Below are 24,144 nucleotides of genomic sequence, written 5' to 3'. Positions count from 1 at the left end.
ATAGACATCAGGAACACTTCAATAAACTCATGCTAGCGCATGCTGATGTGATGGAAAGAAGGAGTTTGGTTTCTCCTACACCTTAGTCATTTTTACACACAATGTTTACAAGTACAAGTCTGAATTTTAATAATTATGTGGAGTTTTTCCACTCCCTGAGATGTTATGAGGAAGAAACCTGTTTATGTTATCGTGCAAATCAGGTTAACATTTCACCTATAAGGAATTAAACATTAGGCATTGAACCATAGCTGATGTTTTCCTGTGTTTCTTTGGCTCCATTTACCATCAGTTATAAAATACTTTAAAGAAATTAAGAATAAATAATATATATATATATATATATATATATATATATATATATATATATATATATATATATATATATATGTTTTTTTCAATATAAACTGCTCACTATGAATGTGGATGTGAGACGCAACAGGATCTCCACCTGCACTGCCCGAAGCTCCGACGCCTCAGTAAACGCTCTTGTTGAGAGAATATTAACAAATAAATGTATGTGGATGAAGTTAAATACTGCTGAGATAGCTACTTGTTTCATAGCCTACCGGTGTCCAGTGTGCCTAGTGACATCCAGTGATGCAAACAAGAATAAACATTCAGGAGTTTGTTAGTGTACGGATATAACGATGAGACTTGCTACAGTAGCAAGCTATATAACAGCGACTTGCCTAGTCAAATAGCTATGTAATGACAGATCATGAGACTGAGGATCCATGTGCACGCTTTTAATACAAGCTCGAGGTACAGACAGGCGTAGGTCAGAATCGGCAGTCACAATATCAAAGGTGAGGCAGAAATCAGAAACGGTAATACAGGCAGAAGGTCGGGGCAGGCGGCAGACAATAACAAAGGGGAGCAAAAACCAAAACAGAGTCAAAACCATGAATTCACTGACAGACAAACGCTCAGACCGATAGCAGAGGCAAATCGAGACTTCGCAGAGAAGGGAAGTTCAAGATCCTGTTTATTAGAACGCCTGTGATTGGGATCAGCTGGTAGTGGTAATGACAGGAGCGGTGGCTTGTGGGAGATGTAGTTCGGGAGTCGTTAGAACTCGGGTGAAGGTTCCCTCTGGTGGCGGTCAGGAGACAAGGCAGGTGCTTCATTCATAACAGAGCCCCCCCCCTGCGAGCGGCTCCCGAAGCGAGGAAGAGCGCGCCGTCGGGGCCGCCCGCGAGGTCGAGGGGCTGGCTTGTCTGGATGGGACTGGTGAAACTCAGCAGTAAGTGAGGGGTCTAGGATGTCCCGTGCTCTCACCCATGACCGTTCCTCTGGTCCGTATCCCTCCCAATCGACCAGGTACTCGAGCTGGCCGCCCCGGCGTCTGGAGTCAAGGAGGCTGCGAACCTGGTACGCTACCTCGTCCCCGATCAGCAAGGGCGGTGGCGCTGGTGGTTCGGCAGTTTCCTCTCGCCCCCCTCTCGGACCGTCGGCAGGCTTAAGGAGTGAAACATGAAACGTGGGAGAAATGCGGTAGCCTGGTGGAAGTGCCAGGCGGTAGGAAACAGGATTCACCTGTCTAAGCACCTTAAAAGGACCCACGAACCTGGGGCTGAGTTTCCTGCAGGGGAGACGGAGTCGTATGTCGCGGGTGGAGAGCCATACCCATTGCCCTGGCTGATAGTCAGGATGTGGTCTACGCCGTATGTCGGCTTGGCGCTTCTGGCGGCGGATGGCTCTCTGTAACTGGCGGTGTGCCACGCTCCAGGTTTCCTCGCTCTTACGGAACCAATCATCTACGGCAGGTAGATCAGAGGGTTCACCGGACCAGGGGAACAGGGGAGGCTGGTATCCGAGGACACATTGAAAGGGCGTGAGACCGGTGGCTGGCTTGATGAGCGAGTTCTGTGCGTATTCTGCCCACATTAGATATTTGCTCCAGTCAGTCTGGTGATCGTGACAGTAGGAACGAAGAAAGCGAGTGAGCTCCTGGTTGAGACGTTCGGTTAGCCCATTGGATTGTGGATGGTATCCCGAGGTTAGGCTGACGTTCATATTCAGTCTTTTGAAGAAAGCTGCCCACACTCGGGAAGTGAATTGTGGGCCCCTGTCCGAGACGATGTCCTCGGGAATGCCGTAGAACCGGAACACATTACTGCACAAGGTTTCAGCTGTCTCGAAAGCCGTGGGTAGCTTGGGTAGCGCAATCAGGCGGCATGCTTTGGAGAACCGGTCTACGACTGTGAGGATGACGGTACAGTTATCGGACTTGGGCAGGTCGGTAATAAAATCGATGGCGATATGAGACCAGGGCCGTTGAGGGATGGGTAGAGGTTGCAGTAAGCCTGCCGGGAGCTGATGTGATGACTTGGACGTGTTGCACACGGCACACCTCCTTACAAACTCCTGGGTGTCCTGGAACAGAGAGGGCCACCAGAAAGTGTTTCGTACCAGATGGAGCGTGGCTGATACGCCGGGATGACCGGAGCTGGGTGTAGTGTGTAACAGATGTAACAGGGCGGAGCGTAAGGTCTCGGGTACGTAGGTTTTGGTAGCGGGACAATCGTTGGGAGGTGGAGATAGCGCGTTGGCCTGGGAGATCTGGGTCATGATGTCCCATTGGATTGGAGCGATAATTCGAGTCTCGGGAATAATGGTCTCTGTCCGAGAGGGTTGGTCAGGTTCATTACTCAGGCGGGAAAGTGCGTCGGCTTTGATATTTCTCGAACCGGGTCTGTAGGTTACTGTGAAATTGAACCGTGTGAAGAACATGGCCCATCGGGCCTGACGGGGATTCATCTGCTTGGCCGCGCGTAGGTATTCGAGGTTCTTATGGTCCGTAATAACCGTGAACGGCTGTTGGGCGCCCTCTAGCCAGTGTCTCCACTCCTCGAAGGCCGCTTTCATGGCCAGTAACTCACGGTCCCCCACGTCATAATTGTGTTCCGCGGTAGATAGTTTCTTAGAGTAGTAAGCACATGGGAACAACTTGTTAGCCGGACCTTGTCGTTGAGAGAGCACCGCTCCGATGCCTGTGCTGGATGCGTCTACCTCTACTACGAATGGCCGAACCGGATCAGGGTGATGCAGGATGGGAGCGGTTGTGAAGCGCTCTTTCAGCAGGTGAAACGCTCGAGTTGCTTCAGGTGACCATGACAGACGGGATGAGGTTTTTTTTGTCATAGACGTGAGTGGCGCCGCGACGGTGCTGAATCCACGAATGAAGCGGCGATAGAAATTAGCGAAGCCGAGAAAGCGTTGTAATTCCTTGACAGTCTGGGGCCGGGGCCATTTTAACACTGCCTCCACCTTGGACTCGTCCATGGCGACCCCTCCAGCGGAGATGATGTAACCCAGAAAAGACGTAGAGGTTTGGTGGAACTCGCATTTCTCTGCTTTAGCATAGAGCTGATGTTGAATCAGTCTTTTCAGCACTGCACGTACATGCTGGACGTGAGCCTCCATGGTTTCAGAGTATACTAGTATGTCGTCAATGTAAATGATTACCCATCGATCCAGCATGTCTCGGAACACGTCATTGATAAAGGATTGGAACACGGATGGACTGTTAGATAGGCCGAACGGCATGACCAAGTATTCGTAATGGCCGGACTGGGTGGAGAAGGCGGTCTTCCATTCGTCCCCCTCTCTGATGCGGATCAAGTTATAAGCACTGCGTAAATCCAGTTTAGTGAAAAACCTGGCCCGGCGCAGCTGTTCCAGGGCTGAGGGGACCAGGGGGAGCGGGTAGCGGAATTTGACGGTCACGTCATTCAGAGCTCGATAGTCTATGCACGGACGGAGGCCCCCATCCTTCTTCTTTACGAAGAAGAAGCCGGATGATGCTGGTGACACGGAGTGCCGGATGAACCCTTTTTCCAGTTCCTCCTCGATATAAGTATTCATGGCCTCGGTCTCTGGCTGAGAGAGCGGGAAGATTCTGCCTCTCGGGGGTGTGGCATTGGGAAGCAGCTCGATGCTGCAGTCACCGGGACGGTGAGGAGGAAGCTTGGTAGCCTTGACCTTGCTAAAAGCCTCTATGAGGTCATGATATTCGGCCGGGAGGTCGGGGTTGACGGGAGTGGCCAGCGCGGTGTTTGCGGAGTATAGTGGAAGCAGGGCTTTGGAGGGCTGGTTATGAGGAGCGCAAACTGGATCCCATGATATAATCCGTGGTTCTCTCCAGGAGATGATCGGATTGTGGAGCTTTAGCCATGGCAACCCCAGGATCAGAGGATGACGGGGAGAGGTAATGACGTAGAACCGGATCGTTTCGCGGTGATGGGAACCCACCAGTAGCTCGATCTCTTCGGTAACGAATCTTATCCGTCCTTCCCCGACGGGTCGACCGTCTATCGCTTCGACGGCTGCGGGGACCTCACACTCTGTCACGGGGATGGCATTGGCTTTGACACACTCCTCTGAAATGAAGTTTCCAGCAGCACCGGAATCAATGAGTGCCTCTAATCCAATACTTCCGCCGAGTACGTTCAGGCGCACGGCGAATCGGGCGTCTGTCTGCGTATGCGAGACGAAACTAGTCACACTCACTAACTTGCTCTCGTTCTGTGGTCTGACGGGACAGGAGGGCAGACGATGCCCGGGCGCGCCGCAGTATAAACAGAGCCGGTTATGCATGCGACGTGCTTTCTCCGCGGGAGTGAGATGAGCGGAGGCATGACGTGGGGGCGGAGCGCCTTCAGAGGACGGAGAGTGGGTGGACGATCGCCGTGCTCGGATCAGATTGTCGAGACGGATGGACAGATCCATAAAGTCAGCTAAACCTCTCCCTTCATCACGACAAACGAGCTCGGCTTGCAGTTCATGGCTCAGACCCTTCCGGAAAAGGAGCTTGAGAGGTCTCTCCCCCCAATTTGTCTGAGCGGAGAGTGTGCGGAACGTTAAAGCATACTCCGCTGCGCTGTGACTCCCCTGGGAAATATTCAGGAGACGCTCCTCTGCGCTCTCTCCTCCAGCGATGTGATCAAATACGCTGCGGAACTGGGCGAGGAAGTGGCTGAAGGAAGAGAACGCTGATCCATCCTCTCTCCATACGGCGGTGGCCCACTCCAGAGCCCTTCCGGTAAGCAGGGTGCAAACCAGGGCTATACGGCTGGCGTCGGTAGGATAAATAGCCGGTTGTTGTGTCACAAACAGCGAACACTGCATAAGGAAACCCCTGCTTCTCGCCGGGTCACCGTCGAATTTTTCCGGGAAGGCGAGCCGTGGATTAGTGGCCGCGGGGATCATGCTGGCGGTTGTGGGGATACTTTGCAGGTGCTGCAGGGCTGTGACAAGTTCTCCCGTGAGCGACGCGAGGTGAGCCAGCTGTCGGGAGTGGTCGCTGACTGGCTGAACTTGAGAGACGAGCTGTGAGGCAGCGGCTGGATCATGTGGCGGCGAAGTCTTCTGTAATGACAGGTCATGAGACTGAGGATCCATGTGCACGCTTTTAATACAAGCTCGAGGTACAGACAGGCGTAGGTCAGAATCGGCAGTCACAATATCAAAGGTGAGGCAGAAATCAGAAACGGTAATACAGGCAGAAGGTCGGGGCAGGCGGCAGACAATAACAAAGGGGAGCAAAAACCAAAACAGAGTCAAAACCATGAATTCACTGACAGACAAACGCTCAGACCGATAGCAGAGGCAAATCGAGACTTCGCAGAGAAGGGAAGTTCAAGATCCTGTTTATTAGAACGCCTGTGATTGGGATCAGCTGGTAGTGGTAATGACAGGAGCGGTGGCTTGTGGGAGATGTAGTTCGGGAGTCGTTAGAACTCGGGTGAAGGTTCCCTCTGGTGGCGGTCAGGAGACAAGGCAGGTGCTTCATTCATAACAAGCTACAGCTTAGAATTAGCAGCTAACAAATGGAAAAAAATATTGTATATTTCTACTTTAAATAAAATAAACAAGCAAATAAATCAATTCATATTAAAAATAATACCAAAAACAGCATGATTATAATAATGAACAGCAACATTTCACAATTATTCTACTACATTTACAAGCAAGTTCTGAAATGAATCTGAAGTCTGGCATCAAAAGGCAAAATGCACGCTATTATTTACTTTAAACAAAATTAATTGTGATATTGCACATTTTTTGCACTTTACAAACAATGGTCATACTGTTCTACAGCCAGCCAGCCTGCGTGCATATGTATATTTTATTGATTTTTTTTTCCACATATTGCCTTCCGTCCCTTGACCACATTTATAGGTAAATCTATTTTTATTGTAATTTTAATAAAATGCAATTCTTAGCATATTTCCATGTGACACAGAAAATAGGAATCTGAATTCGAAACCTGACACTGCGGGGACACCATGGACATAACCTGAAAGCAACGCTCTCTCGTGACCCTCACCTCTCGTCCAGTGAGCACATGGCGTGCCAGTTTGACCTTGGCGAAGTTGCCCTTGCCGATGGTCTTGAGTAGGCGGTAGTTGCCGACATGCGGCTGCTCGTCTACGCTGGAACTGAGCGAGTTCCTGCAGCGGGGCAGATTCTGGCGGCTTGCCAGTTTGGTGGAAAAGCCATCCAGGGATGTATGCTGGAGAAAAAATAAAAGGATAAAAAATCATTGTAAAAAATCTTCTAAGTTCCAAATAAATACTTGTATTGTTTATTACGGCTTAAAGTCTAACCACACATACGAGTTATTCTAGGGCGAAGCAGCCAAGTCGATAGATACTTATGAGTACTGTAAGTGTAAGTAGACTAATACTTTTAGGTGTATGACATCTTTAACACTTATTTTAAAAACAATTCTCCATGTTTTACACAGCGCCTAAACATTGTCTGACACTTTCCGTTGTGGAACTAATGCTATGTGAAAGAAAGATTGGGGATGCATTTCAAGCTAAAAAGACTCTCTCTTTATAGCAATTTGTGTTGTCCATCCTGACTCTGCACTGCTATTTGATACAGCAGCACAAGTGAGTTAGAGACTGCATCACAAAGAGATGGTGTGTAAGCCGAATCCGAGAGCCTGGACACTGCAGTGGAAGCTACTAAGTGCTCTGTGGCTCCAATAATCTCGAATAATGGCCATGTGAGAGCTGAAGAGCTGGCTCGCCCAAATTTATAACACTACTGAGAGAGAAACCTGGCGTATCTGGGCAGTAAGTGGAGTAAATAGGAAAGGTACAGACAGTGGGTGTGCACTGAGTCATAAATTTGGGAATCAAGTGTTTTATCTGAGTACTAAGTCGAATGTGAATTGATTTTAAAAATATATGGTTTCAACCCTAAGCTTGGCCCCACGTAACAATCTGCATTGATGGTCATAAAATATACACCATGATGAAAACGGAGCCTGAGCACAAGCCGGGACACGCTTACTCCAACAAACCAGCCAACACCTTTCTACAAATTCTTTTCTGCATCACCATTGTGCTGCATCACCCACCATGTAACTACCTCGTAATTTCTTTTTAGAAGAAGTCTCCAGTGTCTTTGCTTTCTATCAGTCAGAGGCAAAAAGATGTCATTTTCTACCAAAATTTTAGGAAGGAGATATTTTTCCTTTGGCAGTTTTTCAGTAAACAAGCTTCATTTTGTCTTATTAACTTCAAGAAGATGTTACAGGATTACTTTTTATAGTGCTTGATAATGGACATCCCACATCATTAAATGCTTAACTTTATAGTGGTGTAAGGCTACACTGTGGTCATGATCCAATTTGATTCCAGACACGTGAACATTTCAGTGAAATTAAGTGTGCATTTTTGTCTGTAGGTTAAAAGAGGTTTAATATTTTATACTACAGCTTCACCATATCCTAAAAATAAATACATTTACATTTGTTTGACTGTATATTTGTAATCACACCCTCTAGTGTCACCCATATGAGGATGGGTTCCCCTTTGAGTCTGGTTCCTCTCAAGGTTTCTTCCTTACCAATTTAAGGGAGTTTTTCCTTGCCACTGCTGCCTGAGTCACCTCAGACTTGCTCATTGGGGATAAATACATATACATACATGCATACATACATACTGTGAACTATATATATATCTTGAATTTTTATTATATTAATTCTTTATACTTCTCCTTATGTTTACCTTCTGCTCTATGTTTATGTTCTGTAAAGCTGCTTTGAGACAATGTCCATTGTAAAAATTGTGAATTGAATTGAATTCTAAAGTCTCCCAAAAATCGAATTGAATAGTATTAGATGCGTAATTAACAGAAGGCTGATTTGTCCACTGTTGCCCTGCGATGGGTTGGCACTCCATCCAGGGTGTATCCTGTCTTGATGCCCGATGACGCCTGAGATACAATAGGCACAGGCTCCCCGTGACCCGAGGTAGTTCGGATAAGCGGTAGAAAATGCATGAGTGCGAGAGAGTGAGAGAGGTTGTCCACTGTACATTTCTACAATCATCACTTTTTTGTTTCACGATGCATTGTGTCATAATTACACCTCTAAACTGTAATCATTGGCAAATTGCTCTAGTATTAAAAATAAAAAGCACATTATGATGTGCCCTTATAGGTGGTGGGAACAACCTGTCACACCCTGTCATTGATTATTTTCCTATAACGTCACAATCTGTCACGTTTTATTCCTTATTTATTTTATGATGCACCTAATAGTCAAGAAACACAAGGACAAAAGTATGTAAAAATGTGTGTGTGTCTTCCTGTTGCAACTTTGGCCACAATCATGGAGGCACCTAATTGTATAGGATGTCTTTCTTCATCAAGTATGGAGTAAAAGAGCTTGAGTGTCCTGAACACAGCCATGGTCTGAATCGCACTGAACACCTTTAAGATGAAATAGAACACTGGCTGATCCACAGACCTCATCACCCGACATCAATGGCTGAACTCAATCTAGGGACTGAATGAGCGCAAATCCCCACAGCCACGTTCTAACATCTAGAGAAAAGCCTTCCTAAAGGTGTGGAGGTTATTATAGTTGGGTGAACAAAATCCATATTAATTTCTATTGTTATGGAATGGGATGTTCAGCAAGCACATGTGGGTGTAATGTCATGTGTCTGCATACTTTGGGCTACATTGCTATGTTCAGGTTGGACTGCTCTGGGATTATCGATTGAACTGCAATGAATTGTTACAATGAATACAAAAGCTGTTATTGATATGGTATTGTACATTATAGACTAACTGATGTAGCTATACATATACTCCTTGGGGTTCTGTATTAATGTATGTAGAAGTCTTGGATAGCAGTGAAGCTTTTATATCAATGTGGTTCTATAATTCTAAAAAGTCATGAGGTGAAATCAGTGCCATTACTTTTTGGAACTGTATCTGTATGTAGATCAATGCCTGGTGGTCCAGCGGAAGGATCCTGTGTTCTTGTTGCTATGGCCTGGGTTTGATTCCCGAGCAGGCAGTTAACCCAGCAACTGATGTCCCAAGCCCGGAGAAAATAGGAGGGTTGCATTAGGAAGGGCATCCGACGTAAAATATACCAAATGTAATATGCAGACCACGTGATCCTCTGTAGCGACCTATGCTGCGTGATGTTTATTCTGTAATTCAATCTGAAATGAAATGAACTGAAACGAAATTCCGACCAATAGTCTAACACTTTACACACTGAGCTGCCACCTCCAAATAAACAACTGAGCTAGACAATTCTTTCATAAAAGAAGCAGAAGTAGAAGAAGAAAAACCCCTAAAAGATAAAAAAAAAAAAAAACCTAGTGTGTTCGTTTCAATGAACTCTTAAAAATGTAAGTGGAAAACTAGTGCTGCAGCGAGAATGGAAGCTGAATAAGATGCTCCTGTGCCATCGAGAATGCCTGGGCAGCTGTTGCTGTCTGTCTTTGGCCTTGGGAACAAAATCTGGCTCGGGTTACGCTGTAATGCTACACTGCGCATTGCTGAAGTGCAAAGTTTGCCATTTTATAATAGGTTTATAACAGCATAACTGTATGGTAAAAAAAACCCAATTGTTATCTTTAAAGATAAATTACATAGTAATATCGGTTTGCATGATACCGTATTTTAATTGAAACAAATGGCAATAAATAAGAGAACCACCTCAAATGTAGTAAAATATCATCCAGGTTCTCAATACAAAAGACTGCTATGTAAATGCAGAGTTAGTTAGTTGTAACTAATAACAATATTGTATGTATTGCTGTAGTCCTACACTCTTCAATGTGTGCACGTGTGTGTGTGTACAGTATGTGTGTGTGTGTGTGTGTGTGTGTGTTTGTGTCTGAGCAAAAGAGATACAGTAAGGAAGAAAAGCAAAGGCTGTCTGTTATGATAGTGAAATGTAAGAATCTAAGAATCCACAGATTCCTTTGGGAGCATTAATAGCCTCTGACAATAAAGACAGATAAAGAGAGAGTGAGAAATATATATATATATATATATATATATATATATATATATATATATATATATATATATAGAGAGAGAGAGAGAGAGAGAGAGAGAGAGAGAGAGAGAGACATGGATAGGCCAAGCTAGCATCACCCATTAAATCTTTTATTGTATTTGTGTGTATATATATTTTTAGATACATTATCATGTTCTGTTTGCAAACTGTTATCGCTGTCTTTCTATACTGTATATTAATACACAGTTCAGCCAACACATTAAATCCATCATGGATTGGACTTAATGGATTGGACTTCTTTGTCCAGCTCATCCCAGAGATGTTTGATTAAACTGAGAACTTGGGAATTTGAGGCTAAGTCTGACTTGGTCTGCAGCACTGCACTGTGTACCACACTGCCTCCATCAACTTGACTCCTTCCCATATGGCATCCTGGTGCCATCTCTTCTCTGGGTAAAAAAAAAACATCATTCGAAGCCTCTCAGAACCTTACGCTTGCACATCTTTACTGCTTTTCCACCACATCACCTCTGAGCGCTGACTGTTCATTTGCTGCCTATTATATCCCAGCCCTTGAAAGGTGCCGTTGTAACGAGAGAATCAATGTTATTCATGTCACCTGTCAGCGGTCTAATACCACTGGATAGTTCGATTAATGTATAGATATTGCAGTATTTACCATCTTAGCACACAGATATCCAGGATTGCATAAAAGGAAAATGTATTTAAACCTTGTCTGTGTTTGGATGGAAGTGTGTAACTGTAACAGTACAGAGAACATTACAAACACTGCTGTGAGAAACAAACACCATCAATAAAATCATTTAAAAAAAAAAATAAAACAATTTTCCACACAAATTTTGAGTATAAACATTCGTATGAATTACACTTGAAATTTGGATCAGATGTGAAGTTACAGAAAATAAAACTGTCCAATCAGATACGAGAATTCGACCCAGGGTGTGGTATAAACGTTTTTAAGGACACACTGGTGAACAAAAGTCCTGGTGCTAAATTAACTCCCAGAGTTCATTTGTTTCCAGTTGGACATACTACAGTATATAAACACATTAGGGTGTAAATTTAACTCGGGGCTTCTGCTGTGTAGACACAAGCTCATATGATACACCAGCGTCAGAGACTGAGACTGTGGTTTATTATTTTTTTCAGTTCTTTGGATTTTTAGGCCAGTGACACAGCCCTGGGTGTCTTAGTCTTAACCTTCATTTTCCCCAACACTCTTTAAGTCTGTGGTATTTCTCCTGCTTCTCGTGTTCCTCCCTTTGGAACTTCTACCAACAATGACTGTTTTTGACCTTTTGTTTCTTGATATGGTTTTGCTTGGATAAGGAGGTGCAAAAGTCTCTTATTTCTGTTACTCTTGTTACAATCTGATGACTGGCTGCGTGTATAATATGTGTTGATTTTATTCTACATGCTCAGCTGGCTTATTGTTGATGGTTTAAGGGGGATTCAGGCAGCCAAGATATTGCATGTCGTTAGTATTTAACACACTTAATTGTCTTTGAGCTAGATTCTTGTTTGTCCTCCACTGACCTATCTGAGCTATTTGCGGCTGTTTTCAGGTTCTATTAAACTAGCATGATAGCCTTAGCTGAGGAAAGGTTACTCTTACCATGCTTAAGTGTTTTATTTCTCTTATACCGTAAGTCAAATTAGCTCCTGCTTTTAATGAATTCAGCTTTTAATGAAGATCATTTTGTTTAGTTAATATATGCTAAAATTTCTTTAAGCTTCCATGACTGAACCCAGGTGTTGAAAAATCATAATCAAACATCATAACGGATAGTTTTGAGTTGAGATCATCCTGCAGTTTTAAGCCAGATCTGGACAGAATTAGATTCTCCTCTGAGAATTGGACGGATTTCCGTCCAGATCGGTCATGTTGGTGTCTTCTCCTCTGAGACAATCTATGGCCGCACTACTTCCTGTTTTCGCCAAAATCGGTGGCTGTCTGATCATTTTAGTTCGGTCTGCCTACAAAGTCTCTGATTTCCTATACAGACGTCGCCTTGCAGTCGGACAAGCAGATGTTGCTACTTGCAGTATTTAGTCTCGTACTGCATGTATCAGTGACCCAATCTGGATATGAACCACTTTCTTAGTTATGAAAAGAAAATGGATGCTTTTTGTATACTTTGTGATTATTGTTTTTATTGTATTTTTAAATTGTTCTTGAAATTTTGGATGAAATAAAATATAGGATCACATGTAGCTAATATATAAAACGTGCTAGAAACTCGCTCCTCCTCTCAATGTCCCCCAGATAAGCGTGCACCAGACAGGGCTTTACAATGTTGATTATTGGGTTTCAGATTAAATGACTTCTGATTAAATTGGGTTCTATTATATCATTAGGAAGAACAAGAGAAATTTAGATTAAAATCAGGCTACCTTAATGGCTGTCCTGTTCTCCCTTTTGTGTCCTATTGATTGGGACGTTCTGCGTGCACGTTCCTGGTAGAAAGCTTTGCATGACCTATTTCTCTGTTTACGTCAAATCTAATAACCTTTCTGAACTTTCCCTGCATTCGTCTGCAAAGTTTTCCTATGCCTCAACAGTCTTAAACTACTGCATGGAAGAGCAGTAAATTAATAAAGCCCTGACCATCACTAGCAGTGAATGAAAGCTAACAGGGACCAGATGGCATGATCTCATTCACACCATGCTAAGTGGCTCCTACTAGGTTGCATTCATTTTTGGCAGCATTAGCATTTTTTTGGCTACAGAAAGCCCAAAAAAAGAAAAGAAAAGAAATCACCTTTGTGCCCAGAGACCCTGAGCTCATCAGTGATGTCGCTGCTATGCCACAGAGCCAGCAGGACTTCTGGTAGGATGACTCATGAACGAATATGTCTATGATCTCCTGGTGGAATAGCTTCCTTTAGATTGGACCTGCAAAGCTGACTAGCCTCAACAATCTGCTAAAACCACAGGAGCTTCTGTTAAACAACTTAAATTCTGTGTTCTTTTCGTTGTCAGCGGAGGAGTTTTACACCCATCTATGAGTTGCTAAAACAGCCATCAATAAGAATAAACTAGATGCTGTTGGAGAATATATATGAATACACAGTACATACATGGACACTCACCACTGCTGTTTCCCAAATAACATACTACACACTACACACTTACACTATGCACTATGTACCATACTGTCTGGTGCAAGGACCTCCAATCATATCCTTAAAGGGTTGGTGTAGGTGCAGGTTTTCATACCAATTGAGCAGAATCCACACCTTATTCCACCTGTTTAATCAGATATTCTTGGCTTTTAATAGACTCAGGTTTGACATGGTTGGAATAAAAAACCTGCACCCACACCAGCCCTTTCAGGATAACACTGGACTCCCTTGGTTGAAATGTTGAAAAAGGAATCAAACAACTTAAAATAATTTAAAAGATATATGTAAGATGTTTTGTTCGCTGGATTGTTGCCAGCTACTGTATATTAAACAATTTTGCTCCTCCAGCATCAGTGCCTCGTAGCCCCGTCGCTCTTCTGCTAAATAAGCAAAGCTGTGATCGTTGAATGCTTGAAGCATCCAACATTCAACACTTAACAATTTCGGGTGAATGAGTGTGCAGTCTTTTGGGTTTTGTACATTAGTGACATTAGACATTAAAGCTTAAGATTTCTGCTGTTGGAGGCATGAAAATAATTCACGCTGTTGAGAATAATAATCTCCTCGCATCACTCGCGTCTCAGGCTTTAGCTTAAAATCTTTAGTTACCAGAAGTGAAATAGTATTATGTGTTACTGGCTACTAACAAGACCAAACCCCTTACAAGAACAAACTTTCTATTGCATGACTTCGTGTTCTTTATTCGAGTTGATTTTGGGATAAGATATGGCATCAAGCATTGGTGCAACTTAACTGTTTTTCCCACAGGGCAAAAAAAAAAAAAAAGAGGGAATTTCCTCCTGTTTTGTTGTGTCCGGTTCCAGCATTATCTCTCTTTTGCCCCTTTTCCATCTAGGCAGTTTGAGTGCTGGTTCGGAGCCAGAGCCTTATTTAAAACCAGTTCTTTCTTTTTCGACACTCAAAGCACCGGCTCTGAACCAGGAAAAGTGGTTTTAAGTAGCACGAAAACATTATGGTTTAGACTTAATAACCGCTTGCGTCAGGGGCTGGGGGCGGGGCTACTGGGACCAACAAGACAAAAGAGAACATTGTTAGCGCCATACTTGTATCATTTTAAATTAGGATTTGCCACATTTGAATGCCAATGTAGATTCGCAAAGCCATGAGCATTAACAGTAAAGCAACATCCGCCATTGTTGATGTTGTGTTTGTGTTTGCCGCTGCTGCGCTAACGTTGCTGTATAACGTTGTATACAGTGACGTAAGACTTGGCTCTGTGATGGCTCTCTAGCCCATGGAAAGGCAAACCAGTTCTTAGAAGACTCGCCAGTGGAACCAACTTCGAACAAGCACCAGCACTAGCTCTGTACCAGCACCCCTTTCTTTCTGGTGGAAAAGGGGGCATTTGTCATGTCACACCCCACAGTGGTAATTAATGACTCATATGAAAGTAGACACTGAAGGCTTCAAAAATGTAAAGTATGTTTGGTTTTATCTAGCCTACTAGGGGCAACATATTCAAAGAAATTAAAAACTATTTTTTTTCACACAAATGTTTCTTCAAAGCAAATGATGATATTCAAACCCATATCTGTGAGATGCCCCAAGTGCTTGTTCATAAGGATCTAAAAATTGACCGTAATCTTCAACCAACAGAGGGAAAAACACGTCTCACCCTGGAAGCCAGCATGAGTCCTGACTCATTTTAGATCATTATACTGTATTAATTTATTTATACTGATTGTAAGAAGTCCATTTCTTTACCACAGGTGGTAGTTAGAGCTTCTGTTGTACTGAACTGTAACAAACAAGAAGCAGTTCCTAACCTAAACCAACCTTTTCTCATTTAATAACTCATTGGGGCTCAATAATGGATTTATAATTTCCTCTTTACTTTTCAATATATACTCATCATTCAGAAGAAAATACAGGGGTTATATTATGGTCATTTAATCTAGAGTTAGGAAAAGAAACCTCTTTCTGTAAGGACATTTTATTAATGACAACGTTCTCTTTGTTGGTTTTTAGGATAAACCAAAAAGTGGTGAAAGATCACACTTCCATCAGCAGCAAAAGTGTAAGATAATTGTAGGAAGAACAAAAATATCCAGCTATAGTGACAAGGGGACATGGGTGTAGCGGTAGGAGGATTACTCAGCGCTCCTAGTCGATCCTGAGGAACTTTAACTTGAAACAGTGGGAGATTTTTAAGGATTTTCATGACTCACATGCTTTTTGAGGTTCTATATAGAATTCTGGTTCTGTACTTTCTGTACTGGACATAAATACTAATAGAGGACAGGCGGTTCAAGACAAAAACTCCAAATATACAGCCAAATTCATTTAAGAAGTCTTTGCATGACTTACACTATTAAAGGAATGATTCTATATAGAGCCTGAATTTCACACTTACTGCATTTGGCAGATGCCCTCATCCAGAGCAATGTTTATCTCCTTTATAGAATTAAGCAGTTGAGCGTTAATGGCCTTGCAGCTTAGTGGTCCTGGGAATTCAGCTCATGACCTGATCAACAAGCTCCATCATATAACTTGATCCATATACACTCTTATAAACAAAGGTTCTTAACTGGTCCTTTTTTCTTTGCATGATTGTATGAAAACATCCACGGAAATTTTCCATTGCAAAAAGGTTTTGTTTGTCGAAAAAGGTTCTTCAGACAATTAAAATGTTTTTTAGGGCACTAAGAAAAAATGGGTTCTTTTAAGAACCATTCACTGAAAGGTTCATTCATAAACAATGGTTCTTCACTGGCATCACTGTGAAAACCTTTTGCACAAAATATTTTCTATGTGGAAAAAGGTTCAGTTCATTCATTTCAGTAAATGTTTCTTTAAAAAACCCTTTTTTAGTGCCATTAAAAAAATATTTATAGTCAAAGTAGCTTTTTCCACAACAAAGAAACTGGTCCCTTTATTTTTAAGAGTTTATGGAAAACCAATATGGTTCTTTGCATTAAGCCGGATTTACTGAATAGAACCCAATGGTTTTAATTAAATCAAAGCACGATGCTAATTTGACAATAATTTAAGGATTCTTCTTCTTCGTCTTCTTCTTCTTCTTCTTAATAATAATAATAATAATAATAATAATAATAATAATAATAATAATAATAATAATGTTTCCACTGGTCAAGTACTGAACTCCAGGGTTTTATATACAGTATATACAGTACATATATATGTAGGGTTTTTACCTTAAGGTTTTTCCCCTCATGTCTTCTCAGGGAGTATTTCCTTGCTCCTGAGTTGCTAAACAGGGATCTATTTTTCTGGAAAACTGCCAAATAAAATGCAAACGAACTAAAACATCGGACACATTTCCATTACAACACCTGTAGCCTGGAAATCTGGGAACACCACTAATGAACTAATAGCAGTCATTACTCAGCTCAATGTTTAGTCCTAAATAAAGAATTCAACCTGGGACGTCTGAGGACGTGAACAGTGTTTATTACATGAGCACCTCATTAACCACATCTGAAGAGGACTGAAGTGGCACCTGCACTCTATAAACTCAGGTGGACTACGAATAACATCACACTAGTTATAACACATATCTAAATGTTTAACTAGAACAACAATTTATAATAACATGTAGACCAAATATACTACAAAAGACTTGGGTATTTGATCTTTTTAGTGTTTTGAAAGACCCTACCAAACCAAGCACTTCTTAGAGGGGATAAATATCTCACTCATCTCTCTCACTCATTTTCTACTGCTTATCCGAAAATAAATATCTATATATATATATATATATATATATATATATATATATATATATATATAGATATATAGATATATATATATCTATATATCTATATCTATATCTATATATATATATATATATCTATATCTATATATATATATATATATATATATATATATATATATATATATTTATATATATATATATATAGATATAGATATAGATATATAGATATATATACACCGTGTTCCAAATTATTATGCACATGCCATTTTTTATTGTTTTTCCAAATCAGTCAGTATCATTAACCTCCTGAGACCCGTATGCTACTGTTGTGTACACTACTATTTCTACTGACTGTTTCTCTTAATTCATAGCTTTTAACTGTAAATTTAATGTGTTTTCAAGGAAGCAGTTTGGCAAAAGAATTATACCTACAGTAACAGTCCTCATATAAGGTTGGTACAATAAATATATAGACAATGAAGTTGTTATGTCCTCATATGAGGACATTCGGGTCTCAAGAGGTTAAGGATTAATTTTGTCCTGCAAACAGTTTTATTGATATTTTGAAGGAAAAAAAAAAGCAAAATATGTTCCACATAATTATGCAGATTGCAGTTTGAAACTATTCAATAGGTTATAATAAACCCAAAACAGAACTCTGTCATGTGTGCTGCATGGATAGATCATTTTTCCAAGAATAAACCCAATTTAAAACAAAAAAACCTATTTACAGATCAAGTTACATATTAATACTGTATATGCACCCTTCTTGGAGATAACTTTAACAATTCTCTCATCCATTGAACTTGTAAGTCCATGTATAGTTTCTTGCAGTATTTCATTTAAAGATGCCAGTATTGCCTCCCAGAGTTGTTGTTTGGAGGTACAGTATACTGCCACCCACCCTCATAGATCTTCATTTTAAGGATGCTCCAGAGGTTCTCAATAGGATTGAGGTCAGGGGATGATGGTGGCCACACCATGATTTTTTTTCTCTTTTTATGCCCAAAGCAATCAGGGAATCAATGGTGTTTTTTGCGGCATGGAATGGTGCGTTATACTGCATGAAAATCATTTTAGTCCGGAAGGCATGACTCTTCTTTCGATACCATAGCAGACTGCAACTGCCAGCCTCTGAAGGATCCTGCATTCGAGAGGTTCTTGGGACTCCAGAGAAGCCTACAGCTTCAAATACCTGTCTGCTGCTCAACAGTGGCTTTTTCATAGCTGCCCTTTTAATAACATTAATCTGTCTGACAGAAACCTTTCTTAATAAACCTTTATCTGATCTAATTCTTCTTGGCTGTAATTCACTGACAAATCTTTTGACAGTTCGATGATCTCTTTTTCAGATTTAGCGATATATCAATTGTTTCCATGCCTTTTGCAAGACGTTGCAAGAATAAAATCTCACGCTTTTCATTTTCAGAAAGATCTTTCTTCCTCCCCATATTGCATAAGAACTTTGACTTGATTAATAATGTTGAACAACCTCTTTAAGTTAGTTTCCCTTTAACTAAGATCACATGGCAAACTAATTACGTAACCTGTCTAAGATTGACACCAGTTGTCTTAAAACATAAGAAAGACTTTCTCTGAAATAAAAATAAAACCTGAATATTTATTTTAATGAAATCCTACTGATATGTTACTTGCATCATAATCAGGAACATGGTATATATATATATGTTTATTTATTTATTTCCCCTTTGCTGTATCCTGTGGTGAACAGTTTTGTAAGTAGCTAGGCAAGTTGCAGGTACTGAAAACAACTTTACTGTTCATTCTGTCCTACTGTACACTTATATGTAGCTATACATAGAATCTTTACAAAATTTCAGAAACCCGATGACATGAAGGTAAATGAGCGCCTCCACAAAACCAGAATTAACACCAACATTTCATTGCTATGTACCTGCGCTATGCAATCTATCTAACTATCTATCTATCTATCTATCTATCTATCTATCTATCTATCTATCTATCTAACAAATAAAGTGAGAAAAAGCAGGGACTATTCACTTTTATCTTTGCTATGTAATCGAGACCGCACAGGTTGAACGCTGGATGCTTTTCCTTGTGAGCCCTTGATGATGCACAGATAAAAGCACCAACTTCCAAAATGAAAAGCACTCACTGTTTCCTTCAAGAACAACTCTGATGAATGTGTGTGTGTGTGTGTGTGTGTGTGTGTGTGTGTGCGTGCACATAAATTGTGGATGTCATGTCCTTGCTCTTTCCTGTCTATGTCTGTGCAAATATTAAATATTCATAACACAACAACTTCCTAACCTTTCAGCATGATGATGTATATTTAAAAAAACATGCCTTAAGACCTTAAGATAAAAAAAATTAGGATTTTTCACACTAATTTAATTCTGGCTCATTCTAAACCCTGGGGTACATTGTGAAAAGCCCTTTTATTTTTCCAAATAATATATATACAGATTTTTTTTTACATGTCTACATACTGTAGGTTCTTCATGCTATCAGTTCTCCATCCCAGGAATATTTCCTTGACCTTGTTACAATGACCTCACATCAGTGGTATATGATAAAAGATTACTGTTTATTCACAAGTGAATAAAGAACAATGTCATCAAGAGGGAATAAAGAACAATGTCATCAAAAGGGAATAAATGGATGCAAAGATGTTGAGTATGTTGTGCTAATCCTTTTTTTTTTCTTCCCTGTAAATCCGCAATGTCCAAGGAGTGTGTGTTACTGTGCACTGAGGAAGACAGTTCTCTGTGGGTTTTACTTATTACTATGGTGATTTGTGTGTTAGTAGCATGACAGTATTGGTGCACGTGCAATGAATCCTTCATAACATGTTGGAATTACTTTATGGAATTACTATATTGAATACTTTATGGAATTCCTTGCTTCCTCGCAGGTCATGGAAATACTGCTGGCTCTTCGTTCCCTTCCTCTTTTCTGATTCTGATGCTGTGTGAAGTAAGCAGAGTATGCGGCTGCAACGCTCGATGGGACGAAATGTAAGTACTCTCCTTCACCACGTTGCGTCAGCTGGAACAAAAATGAGCAGGAGACACGGATGATCAGCCCCATGGGAGGAGAAGAGCGAGTGCTTTTACTGAATCCCACAGCAGAGGGCCGAGCAGCAGGCATGGACTTAACGCAAGAGCTGCCTTTTTATTGGCACGGAAACAGCTCTAAGGAAATGCACAGGAGTGTTCGCATACATACAGAAACAGATCCTAAAGTTTCAGTTTCTGCCAAACACTTTAGTTAGTAGGCCATCTGGGTGTTGATGTTCAGAGTATAATGCAGGAGTGTGGCTCAGAAGCAGCACGCACACTCTGATTCCAAAGCAGCCATAGTGAAACTGAATCTGACTGAACGGCTAATCTAATTTGTGGTATAGTCAAGCAAGCGAGTGCCTGGGTTATCCCACACGGCATCAACTGCATTAAAAAGCCTTTATACACACTCAAAAGTATAGTGAGTCTAAGGCCTGAGAAAAAAAATGCTGCAATGGCATGTGCAGAAGGCTGAAATGAACTCCACCAGTAGAGTCACCGATGGTCTCAGTAGCTATACAGGCTGACAAAACAGTCCATGTAAATCCTGGCATGTCCGTGGCACATAGGCCTGGCAGGCACTATATTATCACTTCCTGCATTATCACTGTCCTAGACAATTTTAGGCAGCAGGCTACCTTTAGGCACCCTTGGCTGTCATTGCTTAAGACCTACATCTGTAGTACTGTCAGTAGAGAGCAAGTTCACATACTGACAATATTACAGCCATCCATGACTGGGAGTCAGGAGAACAAAATCGGCTGTGCTTTCTTTGTAGGAAAGATGACAGGTTCTCTCAATCACGTGGAAGAGGACAGTTAGTACTTTCCTCCAAGTGTGTTACACTGAGATGTGATGCAGCAAGAGCAGCAGCTGGGAAAAGATGTGGTTGGTTGGTTTCATGTGTCTTGGGAGACAAAAGAATTGACAGGTCAATATGTAGAGAAAAAGAAAGAAAGAGACATCTGTCACCAAGACACTCCCATTAAGCTGGGGTTTCAGAAACTGCAACATCGGATGGATGGAGCTGCAAAGATTACGTCAAAGTACATCATCGTGCAACCCAAAAAAAAAAAAGAAAATGTAGGATTCTTGTTGGATACTGTACCAGCACCATGGCAATGCTCCCTGGATTTGGTTCAGTAGCTCACTGTATTTGAAAATTTAACAAAAACAAGGTGTAGACCCTGAAGTGCAGGACTTCGCTACTACAGCTACAAACAACTTCAAGATTTAAAAACTGTCAGTACAGTATGTGATAAAGGAAGAAGAATGAATGTAACTGTGGTTCTACAACCGAGCAGATCCTCATTGTGCAGGACTATGGCTACAATTAACACAATTACATCCATTAGATAAATCCAACAGTAATAAAATTTTAATTTCATTTTAGATTTATATGAATTTCTGTAAAGCTTATTTGCAGCAACGTCCATTATTAAAAGTGCTAAAGTGCTAAGTGCTAAGTGCTAAACAATAAAACTGAAGTAAATCAGTATTGGGTTTGATGAGAGTAGGCAAGGTTTAGCAATGTTAAACATGCTGGTACAGTACATAGTGGACTGACTACTTTAAATTGGTCTCTAGGTGTGTATGTGTGTATACGGTACCCTGCAGTCGACTGGATATATTCCCTGGGATATCAAGATAAGCTGTCTTAGAAAAGCTAGTTCCTGAGCATGAGTTCCTAACATGAATAACTGGTTATTTTTTTTTTTTTAATACATTTTTAATAGCTCTGAGTAAACTTTCATTTTCAAGTTACTTGTGCATTATTCATGTCATATATTAATACGATCGAAAACAGAGATGTAAAATTGTACTTTGGGATCTGGGATTCTGAGACATAAATTCTGAGATCTGGGATTTTGAGACATAATTTCAAACCTACAGTACATGTTAACCTACTTTTTAAAGAGAACATCTAAACAGATAGTATGTCTATATATTTCTACATTATTTCGATCATCTACTCAGAACGATGCTTATTTTTATGCCCTTCTCACCCTTTTTTCCGTGGACTTTTAACAAACTGCAGTAATCATAAAGACTTTTCCTCGCTCATCCCAGGAGCCTTACTCTCTTGGTAAGCTCATACTAAACATCCTTAGTGCTGCTTGACAATACAGAATGCAGTAGTACAAGAGTAATGCTTAATAACCTGAGATTCCTTTTTTTTACTCTGGTTCATCATAAGTTTTTTTCCCCTCATGTCTTCTCAGGGAGTATTTCCTTGCTCCCGAGTTGCTAAACAGGGATTTATTTTTTCTGGAAAACTGCCAAATAAAATGTAAATAAACTATAAAATTGGACACATTTCCTTTATAACACCTGTAGCCTGGACATCTAGGAACACCACAAAGGAACTAATAGAAGTCCTTCTTCAGCTCATTGTTTAGTCTTTAAATAAAAAAATTCAACTTGGAACGTCTGAGGATGTGAACAGTGGTTATTACCGGCTATAAGTGTTATAGTACGCGTTAATTCCAGAGCACCTCATTAACCACATCTAGTTCTAACACAAAATACAAACAACAATTTATAATAACACCCTGACCAAATAAATATACTACTGTACAAATGACTCGGGTATTTGATGTTTTTAGTGTTTTGAAACAACCATCCAAACCAAAGCAAAGGCTGTATCCAACATGAGCGCGCATAAATATGTAATAAGTCTTCCATACTTACATTTTCAGTCTCTCTCTCGTTTACAGTGGGTAAAGGCATCCGGATGGACATATTTGAGTTTTCAGGCCGGCTCGAGCTAACGAATGTCAGTCCCTGCTGAACCCTACTACATCCCTAACGGCCTGTCACACGGCGTGCAAGACGCAATAAGAAAAAAAACCCATATCGACATCCAAACGAACTTCCAGAAGTCTGAGATCCAGAAATGGTGATCCCGATACAAAAGGAGCTGCTGTGAATAAAGATGCTCTGCTGTTACTCCATCAACCTTCTTGGCTCGTGTGTGCAGCGGCCAACCGGATGGATGCGAGAGCGCATGAGCTGTATACCAAATGTACCCGTGTTCCCTACATAGACTCCCTATATTGCAGTAAAGGCATCGACCCTCAGTGCACAATATGCACAATAAGGAGATCCGGTTATTGTGTTCTGCCACCTACAGGAAGTATCATATACTGTAGCTGCAGGGACTCCTGGCTTCCACGCTGCGCTCTGAGATTGGAAACGCAACAAAGCGAACGCAGGTATCGGGGTGTTGAAGGCTAAAACATGTGCACCATGTAAATCCAGATAACACATGTAGGAAGAAATCTGGGTTCCCATCTGTATGTCAGGGCAATAAAAGTAATTGACAGTAAATTGAGAGTGATAATGTTTTTTGACAGAGTGTAGTAATTGAATAAAGTAGTAGAGTAGTAGAGTTTAAATTGTTTTTTTTGCTTGCATTTATGAAGCTGTAGTCTCTTTTTGACACACACTGATGCTAATCAGTTTATTAGTCCCTGCTGACTAAATATATGTGTTTCCATCAGGTTACACACAAAGCTTACTTTTAATTTTAAATACAACAATTCGTTCATGAACTTTATATAGGTGGATTGCTTCTTTATTACACACAAACAAAGCAGTGCCTCAATATTAATCAATGCAAAGTCAGCATTGGTGTATAGTAAGACCATTTCACAAGCAGTGGTAGCTCTAGTGGTTAAGGTTCTGGGTTGTTGATCAGGGTTCAAGCCCCAGCACTGCCAAGCTGCCACTGCTGGGCCCTTGAGCAAGGCCCTTAACCCTCCCTGCTCCAGGGGCCCTGTATCATAGCTGCCCCTGCGCTCCGACCCCAACATCCTCAGATGGGATAAGAAAAGTTTATTTTAAAAAAATATATATATATATTTTGCATGTTTGTCACACTTTAATGTTTTAGATCATCATACAAATTTAAATATTAGTCAAAGATAACACAAGTAAACACAACATGCAGTTTTTAAATGAAG

At 41.2% G+C, this 24,144-nt stretch overlaps 1 protein-coding gene across 2 annotated transcripts in view; it reads right to left on the bottom strand.

Moving 5' to 3' along the window:
* Positions 1-23,135, bottom strand: part of LOC132841819 (serine/threonine-protein kinase MARK1-like) — a 55,462-nt gene extending 32,327 nt beyond the window's left edge. For both annotated transcript variants that reach the window (XM_060864362.1, XM_060864363.1), the window contains exons 1-2: positions 22,871-23,135; positions 6,335-6,520 (exon numbers count right to left, since the gene is read on the bottom strand). In XM_060864362.1, coding sequence (XP_060720345.1) covers positions 6,335-6,520; positions 22,871-22,921 — 237 coding nt within the window. In that variant the 5' untranslated portion in view covers positions 22,922-23,135. The remainder of the gene's footprint in view (positions 1-6,334; positions 6,521-22,870) is intronic.
* Between the last annotated feature and the right edge of the window lie 1,009 nt (positions 23,136-24,144).

This window comes from Tachysurus vachellii, chromosome 2, assembly GCF_030014155.1.
Source record: "Tachysurus vachellii isolate PV-2020 chromosome 2, HZAU_Pvac_v1, whole genome shotgun sequence".
Lineage (NCBI taxonomy): Eukaryota > Metazoa > Chordata > Actinopteri > Siluriformes > Bagridae > Tachysurus > Tachysurus vachellii.
The sequence above is the reverse complement of the archived record's forward strand: the minus strand, read 5'-3'. Positions and strand labels throughout refer to the sequence as shown.